Source organism: Marmota monax, unplaced genomic scaffold (genome assembly GCF_021218885.2).
Source record: "Marmota monax isolate L192 unplaced genomic scaffold, Marmota_monax_Labrador192_F-V1.1 WCK01_AAM20220418_F8-fsc00142, whole genome shotgun sequence".
NCBI classification, from domain to species: Eukaryota; Metazoa; Chordata; class Mammalia; order Rodentia; family Sciuridae; genus Marmota; species Marmota monax.
The window spans coordinates 1088380-1105529 of NW_026692025.1; the positions used below are offsets into that span (position 1 = coordinate 1088380).

Here is a 17150-nt window from a genome sequence, read left to right on the forward strand (position 1 = left end):
CTTCTGTCTTCCACATTCTCAGTTGGCCACAGCTCTCCAGAATGTTCACCAGTGTCCAATAGAGCCTTTCACCTCTCTCAGTGCCCAGATACCTGAAGCCTTCACATATTTCTGTAAGACTTAAGAAGTAGCACTCCAAGAACATGTTTGTACACCAAAGGACATGGGGAAGGGAGTTCTTTTGTAAGTCCTGTTGGCAAAAGAAGGCAGAGCTTTTCTTGATTCTGGGGAGGGTACACTGCCAAGACCCAACACTTGCAGCCTGATATGGAACCAGCTTTCCTTATCTGGTTTTAATACCACCCATGGGAATAATATGATTATCTTTTCACCCACCTTTAACCAGAAAGTTCCTTATAAGGTGCTCAGGAGCTTTCCTGGAGCCTTGATCCACAAGAGCAGGAGAGTAGAACCTGGAGGCAATAAGAGGAGGCCAGGAGCACTGTTAACAAGGATGAAAATAGAGAAGCTTCAGGGACTCCTAGTGCCTTGGGAGAAAAATTCCCATAAATGCTTGTTAATGAAAATGGTGTAATTGACCCTTTGGAAGGAGAAATGTTTCCATATTTTCTGATGTATTCCTCCTATCCCACTGGGAAAGTAGAGCTTCAAAATGAACTGTAACAGGCACTGGTTTAAAAAAAATAAAACACTAAACGGTCCCTTGGGGCAGCGCACTTCCACCATCCAACAAAGACAGAAAATGGTTGTCTTTCCTGTATACCCATTGCCTCAGTGATCACACTGAATAAAGAAGGAAAAGGGAGGCCGGTTGAATGAGTTTGCATCCTAATAGTTACACTATATTTTCTTTCTCACATTTTACCTCTAACCAGTGGTCCTCAAAGTGATGTCCACAGGCCAGCATTATAAGCATCATCAGCTAAATCTCTGGGAACAGTGAGCTTTGTGGCATTTTAATTGTCTTGTTCCTAACCCATTCTCCCAAGCTCTGCAATGGCCCTGAAAACTAGCAGCCTGATGTCATGGCAAAAACTAGAAATCTAGCCAGGCGTGGTGGCGTGGGCCTGTAATCCCAGCGGCTCAGGAGGCTGAGGCAGGAGGATTGTGAGTTCAAAGCCAGCCTAAGCAATGGTGAGGTGCTAGGCAACTCAATGAGACCCTGTCTGTAAATAAAATACTAAATAGGGCTGGAGATGTGGCTCAGTGGTTGAGTGCCCCTGAGTTCAATCCCCAGTATATAACAAAAAAAAAAAATAGAAATCTAGGGACTGAGGTTGTGGCTCAGTGGTAGAGTGCTTACCTACCACATGTGAGGCCCTGGGTTTGACCATCAGCACCACATAAAAATAAATAAATAAAATAATGATATTGTGTCCAACTACAACTAAAAAGTAAATATGAAAAAAAAATTGGGGGAGCGTGGTGAGAAACGGGAGTGCGGCCTGCTCCCCCGGGCCCTCTGGGACCCCCCCGGCCCCAGGCCGGCGGGTGCGCTGGGGGGCCCGAGGACAGGACGCGGCCTCTCCTGCAGATCCCCGGAGCTCCTGCTGCGAGTGCCCACTGGCTGGCCCTGGCTGTGAAGGACCGGTGAACCTGCCACCCAGATGGATGACCTGATGGCGGCGGCGACCTGTCGGGCCCCGGACCCCGAGGGCTGCCGGGTCTTCTGGCTCAATCGTGCCCGTCCCAGCTGAAGCCGCCACCTGGGACGTGGCGCCTTTGGGTGGCGGCGGGCGTGGCATGGCGAGAAGAATGGCGGCCGCCCAAACGCCGCGGAGGCCGGCAGGGGCTTCAAGGTCCCAAGAAGGAGGATGGACGCCTGAAAGCTCGACCACCCATTGGACAGCGGAGCCGCACAGACCAGGGCTCTCCGTGAGCGCTCAGTGCCGGCTCCTCGAGACCGCACCTTGTCTCGGCCAACAAAGACCGGAACCGTCCTGGAAGGTGAGCGAAGCCCCGGAAGACGACGACGGGTGGAACGGTTAGCGGCCTCGGGCGGTTGGTGTTCGTTCTACCAAAGAGAGAAACGGTAGTCACAAGCCGCATCTACCCAGTTGGAAACGCCCGCCACCCTTTGGGGAGATTTCCTGGCCCTTTGTAAAAGGCCTGTGTATATAATATGAAAAAGCTGCTCTGAACTTGCCCCCCAACCTTTTAAAACTTGTGCTGCATCTGGACATTCTAAATGTAAAGAGGATGCCTGACGCATGATAGAGTTAGAAAATAACGTCTTGTAAATGTCCGTTTGTTTGAAAAAATCAGAAATGTTTTCTGGAAGTGACTTTGAAATGAATTTGTTAGACCACCTCTAGGAGCGACACTTGTCCACGTTTGTTCAGTGGGTTGTTGGACATGGAGAAGACTGACCGTGAGAAGGAGGTCCTGTGCCAGACTGGTTTTACGTAAAAAACATTTTTCATATAATAACCATTGTTTTGCGTGTGCATTTTATTACTCATTAGTGTATATATAGTTGAAAATGCTAAATATTTTTTTTTAAATATCTAGGTTTTCTAGATGTTCTAAAGTGCCTGATATATGTTAAAAGTAGAAGTGGTAAAATATATGACACATTTTGTAAATTTATTTTGTTAAAATTCTTATGAAATGGTTTCTTTTGGGGGGGGGGTGCAATAGCCAAACCCCTGTTGAATAGTACAGTTGTGTGCTGGTCCTGGGGAGCACCGTGCCAGTGTGCTTACTGAGAGCCAAGAGTTGTCTGGGTTTTGTTTTACTTTGCTGTGTACATAGCGTATATAAAGGACAAATGAGTCCTCCTAATCTACATCTAGCCTTTCTAGATGTTAAAGAGGTTGCCAGTGTATGACAAAAGTAGAATTAGTAAACCAGTTTTGAATATTTTGTGTTAAAATTCCTAGGAAAGATTGTCTTCTGAAAATTTTGAGCATTATAGCCCACTGGGTCGGTGAAGGGCCAGAATGCTCATATTTTGAAGACATTTTCAAATTAGAACTATTGTTACATGTGTGCAGTGTATTCAAGACTGTCATGTACATAGTGGACAAATTGAGTCCTTACTTGAAACATCTAGTCTTGTCTAGATGTTTAGAAGTGCCCGATGTATGTTAAACGTAGAGGTAGTAAAATATCACTTTGTAAATATCTTTTTGCTAAAATTCATATGAAATAGTCTTTTGGGAATGGAACTATTAAACCACCTCTGTGAGCGGTATACTACTGTCTGTATTTGCTCAGTGATGTGGAGGAGGTGGGAGGGAAGCAATTGCAAAAGGTTAGTGTGTTCATATTTGGACATTTTCAGACATCAGTTTTCTATGTTTTGTGCATTTTGTTTTTGCTGTGTATATAGTGTATATAATGGACAAATAAGTCCCAATTTTGTAACATCTAGTCTCTAGATGTTAAAGAGGTTGCCAGTGTATGACCAAGTAGTTAGTAAAATTAGAACATTTTGTACATTTTTTTGTTGAAATTCATAGGAAAGCTTGTCCTCTGTAAAAAGACTTTTGGATATGGATTTGTTCGACCATCTCTAAGTGTTATATATGCCTGTACTTGTCCACTGGACTGAAAATAGAAGGAAATGAGGAGGGAGAGGTTCAAGGACAAAATGGTCATATTAGAAGATACCTCATATTTAACCATTGCTACGCGTGCAATTTTATTTACCAGTGCTGTGTGAATAGTGGACAGGGTCTTATGTGGAATATCTAGTCCTTCTATATATTTAGAAGTGCTTGATATATTTAAAAGTAAAAGTAGTAGAATTGAAACTTTTTGTAAATAGCTTTTAAAAACTGATGAGAAATTTTGTGTTTGGAATTGTTAAACCACCTCTTAACAGAATACTGTCTGTTGTACTTGTTGATTGGGTTGAGGGAGGTGGGAGGGAAGAAGTTGCAAAAGGTGTTTAACATTGTTAGAGTGTGCTAGAAAACTTCAGCTTACCCATAAAAAAAAAAAAAAAAAAAAAATTGGGGGCTGGGGATGTGGCTCAAGCCGTAGCGCGCTCGCCTGGCATACGTGCGGCCCAGGTTCGATCCTCAGCACCACATACAAAGATGTTGTGTCCGCCGAAAACTAAAAAATAAAATATTAAAAAATTCTCTCTCACTCTCTCAAAAAAAATTTAAAAACTAGAAATCTAGCAACCACTGGAAGAAAAACTTCAGTTTGGAAATCCTTCAAATCCCCATTCTTTTTTTAAATTAACTTATTTATTTATTCATTTTACAGTAGAATGCATTTTGACACATTGTACACAAATGGAGCATAACTTCTCCTTCCTCTGGCTGTATGTAGTGCAGAGTCACTCCAGTAGTGTGATCATACGTGTATATAGGGTGATAATGTCTGTCTCTTTCTACAATCCTTCACAACCCCATAACCCCACCTATCCCCTGTGCACAATCCATAGTTCCTTCATTCTTCCATACCCCTCCACCCTGCCATGGATCAGCATCTACTTATCAGAGAAAACATTCAGCTTTTGTTTTGGGGGGATTTACTTATTTCACTTAGCATGATATTCTCTAGTGCCACCAACTAACTGCAAATGCCATAATTTCATTTTCTTTAAGGCTGAGTAATATTGCATTGTGCAGATGTACCACATTTTCTTTATCCATTCATCTCTTGAAGGGAATCTAGGTTGGTTCCATACTTTAGCTATTGTGAATTGAGCTGATATAAACATTGATGTGGCTGCATCACTATAGTATGCTGATTTTAAGTCCTTTGAGTATAAACTGAAGAGTGGGTTAGCTGGGTCAAATGGTGGTTCCATTCCAAGTTTTCTGAGGAATATCCATACTGCTTTCCATAGGGGTTGCACCAATTTGCAGTCTCAACAGCAATGTATGAGTGAACCTTTTCCCCACATCTTCACCAACATTTATTATTACTTGTGTTCTTGATAATTGCCATCCTGACTGGAGTGAAATGGAATCATAGAGTAGTTTTGATTTGCATTTCTCTAATTCTAGAGATGATGAACATTTTTTCATATATTTGTTGATTGAATGTATATCTTCTTCTGAGAAGTGTCTGTTTGGCTCCTGAGCCCATTTATTGATTGGGTTGGGTTTTTGGTTGGGTTTTTTTTTTTTTGGTGTTAAGTTTTTTGAGTTCTTTATATATCCTGGAGTTTAGTGCTCTATTTGAGGTGCATGTGGTAAAGATTTTTTCCCATTCTATAAGCTCTCTCATCACATTGTTTGTTGTTTCCTTTGCTGAGAAGACTTTTAGTTTGAATTCATCCCATTTATTGATTCTTGATTTTATTTCTTGTGCTTTAGGAGTCTTATTAAGAAAGTTGGGGCCTAATCTGACATGATGGAAATTTGGGCCTACTTATTCTTCTAATAGGTGCAATGTCTCTGGTCTAATTCCTAGGTCTTTGATCCACTTTGAGTTGATTTTTGTGCAAGGTGAGAGATAGAGGTTCAATTTCATTCTGCAACATATGGATTTCCATTTTTTTCCCAGCACCATTTGTTGAATAGGCTATCTTTTCTACAATGTATGTTTTGGGCACCTTTGTCTAATAAGATAAGCATATTTATGCAGGTTTGTCTCTGTGTCTTCTATTTTGTACCATTGGTCTACATGTCTATTTTGGTGCCAATATCATGCCATTTTTGTAACTATTGCTCTGTATTATAGTTTAAGGTCTGGTATTGTGATGCTTCCTGCTTCACTCTTCTTACTAAGGACTGTCTTGGCTATTCTGGGTCTCTTATATTTCCAAATGAATTTCATGATTGCTTTTTCTAGTTCTATAAAGAACATCATTGGGATTTTTATAGGAATTTCATTAAATCTATGTATCAGTTTTGGTAGTATGGCCATCTTGACTATATTAATTCTGCCTAGCCAAAAGTTCAAAACCCCATTCTGAGATCATCGTCATTATTTGATTTTTCTGGTGGTTCCCTGGAAGACTCCACCTAATGCCAGACTTCATTTAACATAAGTTAGAGCTTACCCAGTACAAACAGTCCTTCCATGGGATGAGATGGGGGGAATCAAAAACAATCAGAGGCAATTGTTTAACATTGTGGGTTCCTGAAACAGTAGAAAACAATTGAGGCAAAGAATGGGCAACTCAAAAGGATTAAACACAGGGGTTCGGGCTCTAGCTCAGTTGGTAGAGTGCTCGCCTTACATGTACAAGGCCCTGGGTTCAATCCCCAGCACCACCACCAAAAAAAAAAAAGACTTAAAAAGAAAAACTACAGAATGAGATGTCCATAAGGGGCTTTGAAAAGCTCAAACAGATTACTGAGAATCTAGAAAACCAAGGACATGCATAGACCTGAGAAAGCTTTGAGCTCTCAAAACTTCCTAAACTTGAAGCTCTACCCAAGCAGAAAGTGAAAACTAAGACTAAAGCAGAGGTATAAATTGCTTGGCTGAGTGGTAAACACATGCAGGGCTGATTTGCAAAGACTAGAAGATATACTTGTTCCAGAAATTGAAGTAAGGACTGGGGGTGTAGTTCAGGGGTACAGAACTTGCCTAGTATGCCTGAGGCTCTGGGTTCAAGTCCCAGGACTGCAGAAATTGAAGTAAATATTAGCTCAATCATTATCTTACCACTAAGCTAAACAGAGACTCCAGTTATCATATTTTTAAAATATTTTTAGTTGTAGATGGACACAATACCTTTATTTTATTTATTTATTTTTAAGTGGTGCTGAGGATCAAACCCAGTACCTCACATGTGGCAGGCAAGTGCTCTACCACCGAGCTTCCATTCAGCCCCTCCAGTAGCTATATTTAATAAAGAATTCAGACTACTTGATTGGTTGAGAAAACTCACAAAACAACCATCAATAATAACAAATCCTGTGCCAGAGGTAGAATCATATTTCCAGGGTTACCCCATTATAATTTTTTAAATACCTAGTTTTCAGCAAAATACTGAGGCATGCAAAGATTTTTAAAAGTATGTAAAGGTAACTATAGAGGGGCTGGGGTTGTGGCTCAGCAGTAGAGCACTCACCTAGCACATGCGAGACACTGGGTTCAATCCTCAGCATCACATAAAAATAAATAAAATAAAGGTATTGGGTGTCCAACTACAACTAAACCAATTTTTTTTAAAAAGGTAACTACAGAAGTAAACATAAAAAACAATATAATTATATTTTTGTTTTTAACTCTTCTGATTGAAAAACCAATGCATAATAATTATTAAATTATTTGATGGACTTGTATAGATATGTAAAAGGCATAGGTTGGCATAATAAATTTTTTAATTGTGATCTGAGAAATACTTTAGATTCAAAGACACAATAGGTTGACAGTAAAGAAATGGAAAAAAATAAATCGGGAAAAAGTAGCCAAAGAAAAATAAAGTGGATATATTAATATCAGACAAAATAAACTTTTAAAAAGTTGCTACTAGAGGCTGAAAAGAACAATTCATAATGATAAAATATTGAAAATATATATCTTCAATAAAACATTGTGTAAGTGTTTTGATGGCATTATTCATAATAGTAAAAAAAATTTTCCATCAATGTGATGAATGGGTAACAAAGTGTGATATAGCCATACAATGGAATATAATATCATTTGCCATAAAAACAAAGTATGTTACATGCTACTAAATGAATGACCTTTAGAAACATATGCTAAGTTTAAAAAAGCCAGTCACAAAAAGCAACAAATTTTGTGATACCATTCATATGTAATGTCCAAAATACTCAAATTCACAGTACAGAAAACAGATTAGTGGGCTACACGGACTGGAGGTGAGGAGATAGGGACACACTGGTAATGAATATGGCATTTCTTTGGGGGATGGTATAAATATTCTGGAACTAGATAGTGGTAATGTTGCATAACTCTGTGACTATACTAAAGATCCCTATATTGTGTAATTTATATGGTGAATTTTATGTTATGTAAATTATATTTATTTTTAAAACTTCAGGAGAAAAGTTCTATTGCTAAAAGGAAGAAGAAAAGAAGATGTACGGAAGATGACATGTTTGCCTATCCTGCCACTCTGGCTAATCAACTCTAGTTACAAAACAGCTCCAGCTATTCTAGCTTTTCCAACAGTTCCAGTTGTTACTATTTTCCCATCAGTAGTGGGTAAAGAGGGGTTAGGGGCAGATGAAGCGGACATAAAATAGAAACTAAGCATTTTCTTTTTTAGAAGATATAACCTATAAATTACCCACATCATTTATGCTCATAATCCTTTGCAGAAATTAATCACACCTGGCCTGGAGATATAGCTCAGTTGGTAGAGTGCTTGCCTTGCATGCACAAAGCCCTGGGTTCAATCCCCAGCACCACAAAAAAAAGGAAGAAGAAGAAGAAATTAATCACACCTGGTGCAAAATGAAATCGGGGAAAATGCAATTAAAGGCATTAAAAATAAATCATTTTAAATTATTTTTACCAACTATAAAACAAATAGAATAAGAAAACATGAATAACAACCTAGACTCATAAACTACAAAAAATAATATTTTGATGTCATTTTATGCAATACAATAAATAATATCTTCACCTGAAAAGATAGCAATGATTCCTTGAGCTAAGTCATTGATTCTACTTCAGTTATCTCTTGAGAGGATAACACAGCAGGCTACTGTATGACAGAATTAGTTTGGCACAGACTTTCCATTCAGGGCTTCTGACTGCTGAGACATCCAGGCAGTTTCTGACTTGAGGAAAAGGGCCAGCCCTGGAACACTACCCCAGGAGACATAGGACCACTGGTCATTAGGATAGGGAAGAAGAGGAGCATGAACACAAACTTGCCAGAAGGGTAGTGCCCTAAATGAGACTGTGAATTGTCATAAACTTTCTAGTTCCTGAGGCTGGGGTTGAAGTGGGTGGGAGGAAAGGGGAGTGGCAGATGCTGAGGGCTTAGGTCAGAGAAACATATCTGAGCCTCAGTGGAAAGAAGCAGATCACACTCCACCCCCAATTCAGTTTCTCCTGTATGCCTGTGCTCTCAGCCTTCTCTCTAGACTAAAAGGAAGTGACACCTAACATGAAAGAACCCTAAGCCCTACCCTACTGGTTCTATTATCAGCTCAGCACCAGCACTACAAACAAAATGACTCATCCAGTGGACATTAGTGAAGTGTACATTAAACTCACAATGAGATACCACCACATACATATTAGAATGAAAAAAGTGACCATACCAAGTGCTGGAGAGGACATGGAGAAAACTGGATTCTCCCTTTGCTGGTTGGATGAAAAAATGGTGTGGCCCACTTTTTTTCTTTCTTAATAAATTTCATTATCTATATTTAAGACATACAGCATATGTCTTAAATACATACATATAAATAATAAAAAGTTCACTATAGTAAGACTAATAAGCATATACATAGTTACTGTTTTTTTAAATTTGTTTTTGTGGCCCAAAATAAAATATACTCATTTAAGGGGTAGAGAAGTAACCTAGGATATGAAAGGCCCTGGATTCAATCCCCATAATCATAAAAAAAATATTCATTGATCATGAAGCTCATATGCAGTATAATTTTATTTCTTAGAGTCCTCATGCTGTACATTGGACCTCTACACTTGCTAATCCTACATCTCTGATACTTTATATCCTGTGATCTACACCTCTCTATTTCCTCTCCCCTGTTTTGGTCTCTATCTCCTTATATTTGAACACTTTTTGGTTCTACGTTATAAGTGAGATCATTCAATATTTTTCTTTGTCTGACTTTTTTCACTTAACATAATGTCATCCAGTTTCATTCATGTTGTGACAAGTAATAAGAACTCATTCTTTTTTAGGGATGAATAACATTCTGTTATACACATATATCACAGTCTCTTTAGTCATTCTCCCTTTTATTGACACTTAAGTTGCTTCCATATCTTTTTTTTAAAGAGAGAGAGAGAGAGAGAATTTTTTATTTTTTTAAAATAATATTCCATTTAATATCTTCAAATTGACTCCTCTCTCTTTTTTTTAACTATTTATTATTTATTTTTTTTTTGGCGGACACAACATTTTTGTTTATTATGTGGTGCTGAGGATCGAACCCGGGCCGCACGCATGCCAGGCGAGCGCGCTACCGCTTGAGCCACATCCCCAGCCCCAAGAGAGAGAGAATTTTTTAATACTGATTTTTTTAGTTTTCAGTGGACACAACATCTTTGTTTGTATGTGGTGCTGAGGATAGAACTCAGGCGGCACACATGCCAGGCGAGGGCACTACCGCTTGAGCCACATCCCCAGCCCTGCTTCCATATCTTGATCTTACTCTATAATGCTGCAATGAAGATGTGAGTGTGAGTATCCTTATAAGATGATAATTTTATTCCCTTTGTGTATGTGCCCAAAGGAGGAATTCCTGGTATGTTGCCGCAGTCTGGCTGGGCACAATCAGGAGCCACTTGTCAAAAGAAACTAACTTTATTTTTAGAACCACACACGCCAAACAAAACAGCCTCTCAGGAAAAACCCTCAGAGCCTCAACTGCCACCACCGGCTTTCCACAAGCCTCTCTCTCCCACACAAGCTTCTCTCCACCTCCCACAATTCTCCTGCTCTTGAGGCCGATTGGCTGGGTCACGTGGGTGGAGCCAAAAAAGTCCCCCAATGAGCAGCTCCGTGGTCTGAAAGGGCAGGGAAACAGCCCAATGAGCATCACCACAGAGGAGCCAATCAGCTAGATGTTGCTGGCGCCGAGGAGCCAATCAGCTAGATGTTGCTGGGGCCGCTGTGAGCCAATCATCAGCCAGCAGCTGGAAGTTTGCTGGCAGCTGGAAGTTTGCTGGGGCCCCTTTGGCTGTGGCTCTCAACAGTATGTTAACTAGATTTTCATCACTGTGACCAAAATACCTGACAAAAACAACCTGAAGGAGGCAAAGTTGATTTTGGTTCATAGTTTCAGAGGTTTCAGTCCATGGTTGATTGGCAACATTGTTGTGGGCCTAAGGTGAGGCAGGACATCATGATGGAAGTGTTACCGCTGTTAACTGGTGATGAGTCCTTGCTTCCCCAATGTTGAAGTATAACACCAGAGAAGCATGCCGAGGCAAGGTCAGAGTGGACGTGAGAAGTTTATTAAAGGACAGCAGAAAAGACTTCTCCCAGAGGAAGAAGGGGACCCAAGAGGAATCTGTAGAAGCACGGTTGTCTCCCCTTTTTATAGGTAAGGTCTTCTTGCATTCCTGTCATATTCCTGTCCTTTGTTCTGTCAAGGGTGGGGCACACGTGGGCCAAAGGAGTAATCTGGGCAGGAAGGACTTTTGGGTCAGCATCTTCAAGTTTGTTGGGAGCTGTTTCATTAACACTTCTTTGGGATGGGCTCTGGGCCTTGGGGACATTAACATTCCAAGAGTTGTTCTGCTTTTCCCAGACTTCATTCTCAACATGGCCTCCATTTTGGATTCTACTCGATATTAGACCTGATTTACCTATCTACACTGACTACCTATCTTTAAATCTGGCTTCAGAAGGGCATAGCAGATGAAAGGTGCTCATCTCATGGAAGCCAAGCAGCAGAGAAGAGACAGAGACAGAAGAACATAAATGCTTCTAAATGTTTCCAGAGCACACCCCCAGTGATCTACTTCCTCTAACTAGGCCCCACCTCTAAGTAGTGCATCCAAACATGAATGGATTAATCCACTGATAAGGTCAGAACCCTCATGATCCAATCCTTTCCTAAAACACCTACCTTGAAACATGAGATTTGGGGGGAGATTCTAGATCCAAACCATAACAGGTGGGTCACATGGTAGATCTAGTTTTAATTGCTTTAGAAACCTCCATTTTGTTTTCCAAAATGGTTGTACCTGGAGGGAAAGAGAGGAACGAGAGAGAGAGAGAGAGAGAGAGAGAGAGAGAGAGAGAGAGACGGGTAAGCAACAAATGAAAGACCAAGACCAGGCAGATATACACACAAGAGTTTATGTGTCAGAGCTGACAAATAAAGGCCATCTCTCCATAGGAGAGAGAGGAAAAACAGGCTTGAGTTCTGGGACTTTTATGGGGGAGGCTCAGGAATCAGAGCCCAGTAGGTCCTAATGGGCGATTAAGGGTTGGGTTGGTATGAGGGAGTGGTGAGCCTTTCGCAGAAAAGCCCTTGGGCAGGAAAGCAGAACTTTTTCCTTAAAATGGTGGCTGTCACTTAAGATGGCTCTCTAGATGCTAAGCAAGGACCTTATATTCCCCCCTTTTTTTATTGGGCTCCTTAGGGAACAGGGATATAGGTCAATCTTCTATAACTGCTTCCTGCTGGGAAGGGGCAGCATTTGAATAGGGGTGCCAGATGTCATTAGAACAATGGCAGAGGTTGAGTGGTGGTGGAATGCTGTCCCTGGCACCACAGTTTTGGTGAGGGATTGGTATTCCTGTAACAAAAACTGGTTTATAGTTTGATTAGAGATTTTTTGGATCTGGTTTTGAACCAACCTAATGACAGAGGGGGCAAGCATTAGCAGAAGGCCTATGACAAGGGGGGGGGGTCAGGAAAGGAAGTGTCCACTGGAGAAGGGGGTTATTTAGCTGCCATCCTTCAGCAGAGGATAGCTGTTGTTTCCAATGTTCAAGGTCCTGTTGGAGTTGTTTTATCTTGTCCTTTACTATACCAGATTGATTGATATAAAAATAATCATCTGTTGAGTGTCAGGTAGGGAAGAGTCCATCGGGGGACTAGCAAAGCAGAGGACCAAAGGTGGAGTAGGCTGTTGAAGGGCAGTGGCCCTTGCCTTAGAGTCTGCCTTGTTGTTACCAAGTATCACAAAGGAGGTGTCTGTCTGATGGGATTTACAATGTGAGACTCCAATGGCAGAGGGAAGCTTTGAGGCCCTGCCTGAGGAACTCCCTCCTGAAGGAAGGTGGAACCATCTGTGAACCATGTGCATGTTGCCTGGAGCAGGGGCCTTCCTGTGTCGGGGAAGGATGTGGAAGAAGCTCCTCCAGAGTTTCAGAACATGAATGGGTGAGAGGAGGAGAGGCGGAAGAGTCCTGAGGAGCAGGGAGGAGAGTAGCAGGGTTTAAAGATGAGCAAGTGTGGAGAGTAAGACTGGATCTTCCACCAGGGAAACCTGTAGAGATCAAAGGTGAGGGGGGGGGGATGTAAGCCCCATGTAAGTGAGGAGATCCTTTAGGTGACGGGGAGCCAGGATGGTGAGTGGGGCCCCAAGGGTGACTTTCTTTGACTTGTTAATGAGTAGAGAGGCTGAGGCCAACATTCACGGGCAAGGGGTCCATCACCAAACAGTAGGGTCAAGACCCTTCAATAGATAAGCCACATGGGGCAAAGGTTGGCCCCAGCATGTGTCCGAGGACCCCTAGAGCAAATCCCTGTTTTTCAGCAACCTAAAGGTGAAATGGGCGTGTGAGCTCAGGGAGATGGAGAGAGGGCCTGCTGGAGCCTGGTGAGGGGCTTTGTAACAGAGTGCAATAGGGGTTCAGAGAGTGGGTCCCGGGCCGCATCATATACAGGCTTAGCCAATATGGAGGAGTTAGGAATCCAAGCTCTGAGGAATCCTGCCACACCCAGAAAGGAGAGAATTTCTTCCTTAGTAGAGGGTGTTGGTATATTAGTGATAAGGCTCTTTCTATCAACCATAATGGCTGTGTGTGTAGGGATCAGGAGGAGGCCTAGGTCTGTCACCATTGCCAAGGAGAGCTGTATCTTGGATGGAGAAACCCTATAACCACAGGCAGAAAGGAAGTGAAGAAGTTTACAGGTGTCCTGATGGCTGACCTCAAGGCAGGGACTGCAAAGAAGGAGGTCATCAACATACTGTAGCACCATAGACTGAGTGAGATATAGGGACACTAGGTCCTTAGCCAAGGCTTGTCTGAAGACATGAGGGCTGTCTCAGAACCCTTGGGGGAGAACTGTCCACATCAGCTGAGTTATAAGACTCAGGGTCTATCCATGTAAAGGCGAAAAAGTCTTGAGAGTCAGAATGGAGGGGAATAGAGAAGAAGGCACCTTTCAGGTCTAGTACTGAGCAGTAAGAGGTCCTGGAAGGAGTGGTGGAGAGAAGGGTACAAGCATTGGTTACCACGGGATGGATAGGGACGACTGCAGAGTTGATGGAACGGAGCTCTTGGACCAAGTGGTAGGAACCATTAGGCTTTTTTACTGCCAAGATGGGGAATGAGTAGGTCTAAGGAATCCTTTTCACAAGAGGTCTTGAATGATAGGCCTAAGAGTTTTTGTCAGAAGAGCAGATATTGTGATTGGGCCAGAAAACGGAGAGGTTTTTGAGACGGATGTGAATGGGCTCATGGTGTGAAGTGATAGCAGGACTTGAAATGTCCCAGACAGTAGGGTCCACCTTGGACGGGGGTAATGAGAAGGCACTGGCAGACAGAATACGGTATGGTCCTAAGGTAGGGTGAGGATCAGGGGAGCAGCAGGCGAGTCTGGATGGAAGCAAATATGAGGGTAGAAGGAAAGCATAGCCCCAACTTTGTGAAGATGTCCCTTCCCATAAGGGGAACAGGGCACTGTGGAGTGACCAAAAAGGAGTCAGTAAAACTTAGAGAGGCAAAGGCATAAACAAGGCTAGGTGTCTCTAGGGTTGGGAAGGTGTACACTCTACCTCAAAAATAGAGGTCACAGAACGAGTAGTAGCCCTCAGAACTCCTTGAGGACTGAATATGTCGCCTGGTGTCTAGGAGGAAGGAGACAGGCCCACCTGAAATACAGAGTTACCCTGGGTTCCCATGGAGGGATGGTAGTGTCAGTGATGGGGACCTGGGCCTCGTCGGTCCTCTGCAGCCAGTCCTAAGAGTTGGAAAGGGGAACCAGAAGGGCCAGATGGCTGGGGGCCGCTATGGGCTCAGGGACAGTCAATAGCCCAGTGTCTCTTCTGATGGCATTTAGGACAAGGGTCTGGAGGCTTGTGAGGCTTGGGACATGTACGAGTCCAGTGACCCATCTGACTACACATAAAACAGGGTCTGGCGAGGGACCCTTCTGTGGGCCAGTGGAACCAGGGACAGATGCTAAGGCCAGACAGACGGCTTGAGCAAGCATCTGATATTTCTGCTTCTGGGCCTTCTCGTCTCTCTTGTTATACACCTTTAAAGGTCACTTCCAGAACCTCAGCTTTGGGACTTAGTGGCCCCCTCTCGAGGCACCTTAGTTTGGCCTTAATATTGGGGAAACTCTGGGAGGAAAAGTAGATCATTAGCAGTGGTCTCCCATCTGGAGTCTCAGGGTCCAGGTTAGTATATTGTAATAAAGCCTTGGTCAGGCGGTCTAAAAATGTTGAAGGTTTTCATTCTTACCTTGGAAGATTTCCTGGAGACTTTCATAACTGATAGTTTTATGGGCTGCCTTTCTAAGTCCTGCCATGAGGCAAGTAATGAATTGGTTTCTACTAGTTACTCCTCCAGGCGAACTATAATCCCAGTTGGGGTCCCAATCAGGGGCTGCTTCAGTGCCAATCGAATGGCAGGGGAGGTCTGATGTACCTCATCAGCATAATTTCTAGCTTGCTCCCAAACTCACCTGCACTCCTCAGGCAGGAGGGTGTTAGACAAGATCGTATAGACATCATGGGAGGTCCAATTATATGATTGAGTCATGTACTGAAACTCTTTGATACATGTGGTGGGACTTGAAGTATAGGACCCAAGCTGCTTTACTATCTGTGAAAAACCTGACAAAGACAAAGGCTCATGAACCAGCAGGATTACACCATCTACCCCAGCCACCTCGCATAGAGGACACAGAGATGTGGGTTGGGCAGTGGCAGCCTGTGAGCGTGTGGCAGGAGGAGAAAAGGGTGGAGGGACCATGGGGACAGTTGCTATGGAGGTTCCATTAGAAAGAGAATTGTGATGTAGCAGGGGCTCATCCACTGGGTCGAAGGAGATCCTACCCAGGATCTTCTGTCCCTTTGGAAGCAAGCGTAGGGAAGGTGAGAGCTAAGAGGACTTGTGCCGGAGAGCCACAGTTGCAGAGAGAGGGCTCAGAACATAGAGAGGAGAAGGCCTGAACGTATGATATCTCTTTCCATTTTCCCAAACACTCACAATAGTTGAAAAGATCCCTGGTAATATTGGTATCTAGAGTGCCATCAAGTGGCCATCTAGAGTCATTACCCAAAAGCTATTCAAGCCAGATCTGATTGCACAAGTAGATAAGTTTTGGGGGGTTTAGGTCTGGAGTGAGAGAAAGAGACCCCAGGTTAGCCAGGAGGCAGCCTAGGGGACTATGGGAGGGAATGAATGAGGAACCACCCATGGTGAGACATAGGAGGTGAGTTTAGAGGTGAGGTGACCCCAGTCTCCAGTATCACCTAGTCGAGAAGATGGTATGCTCAGGGAATCGTCACCACCCCTGGATAAACATTAGGGCAGGAGCCCATAGAGGCACTTAGGTGCCTGGCGGGACTACATAGTAGGGGCAGAAGCCTGTAGAGATTAAGCCAAGGCCAAGAGGTCGTCTCACGGGGAGCAACTCCCAATCACCCTTGGTGGTTTTTTCTCAAAACCCAAGACTCAAATAACGGACCACCTGTAGACTTGGTTGAAGTAGGAATCAGACGTAGCTGTGAAAGCTGTGGCTGGGGGCGCCCCTGACCACATGGTAACCCTGGGAGTGATGGACAATCAACTGTCACTTCCCGAGACCCATAGGTCGTTTAGGTCAACTGGAGACAGGGGTCTTACCTGAAATGTCCTGTGGTGGGTGCAGAGAAGGTGTTCAGCAGAATGGAAGGCCTGGTCCCACAATGGAATCTGGATCAAGGCCTGGGGATGCTCAGTGACCCTTGAAGAGGAGAGTGGACACACTAGGGAACCCCATCCCAGGTTTTGGCACCAAAATGAAGGGAAAGCAAGGAACAAGAGACAGGTAAGTGAAAAATGAAAGATGGAGACCAGGCAGATATACACACAAGAGTTTATTTGTCAGAGCTGACAAATAAAGGCCACCTCTCTATAGGGGAGAGAGGCAAAACAGGCTTGGGGTCTGGGATTTATAGGGCAGGCTCAGGAATAAGAGCCAGGCAGGTGAGTGGTTAATGTGGGTGGTTAAGGGTTGGGTTGGTATGAGGGAGTGGCAAGCCTTTCTCAGAAACACCCTTGGGTAGGAAAGTGAAACTTTTTCCTTAAAATGGCATCTGTCACTTAAGATGGCCAAGCAGATGCTAAGCAAGGACCTTAGAGTCCCCCAAAAGGTCATGTTTGAGTCAATACAAGAAAGTTTAGAGATGAAATAATTAGT

General features: G+C 43.1%; 1 protein-coding gene across 1 annotated transcript in view; it reads right to left on the reverse strand.

Moving 5' to 3' along the window:
* Positions 1–354: 354 nt before the first annotated feature.
* The window catches only part of LOC124098748 (olfactory receptor 13H1-like), a 32725-nt gene continuing 15929 nt past the window's right edge, over positions 355–17150 (reverse strand). The window contains 2 exon segments of the mRNA XM_046453679.1: positions 355–413; positions 1558–1975. Of these exon segments, the coding sequence (XP_046309635.1) occupies positions 355–413; positions 1558–1975 (477 nt within the window).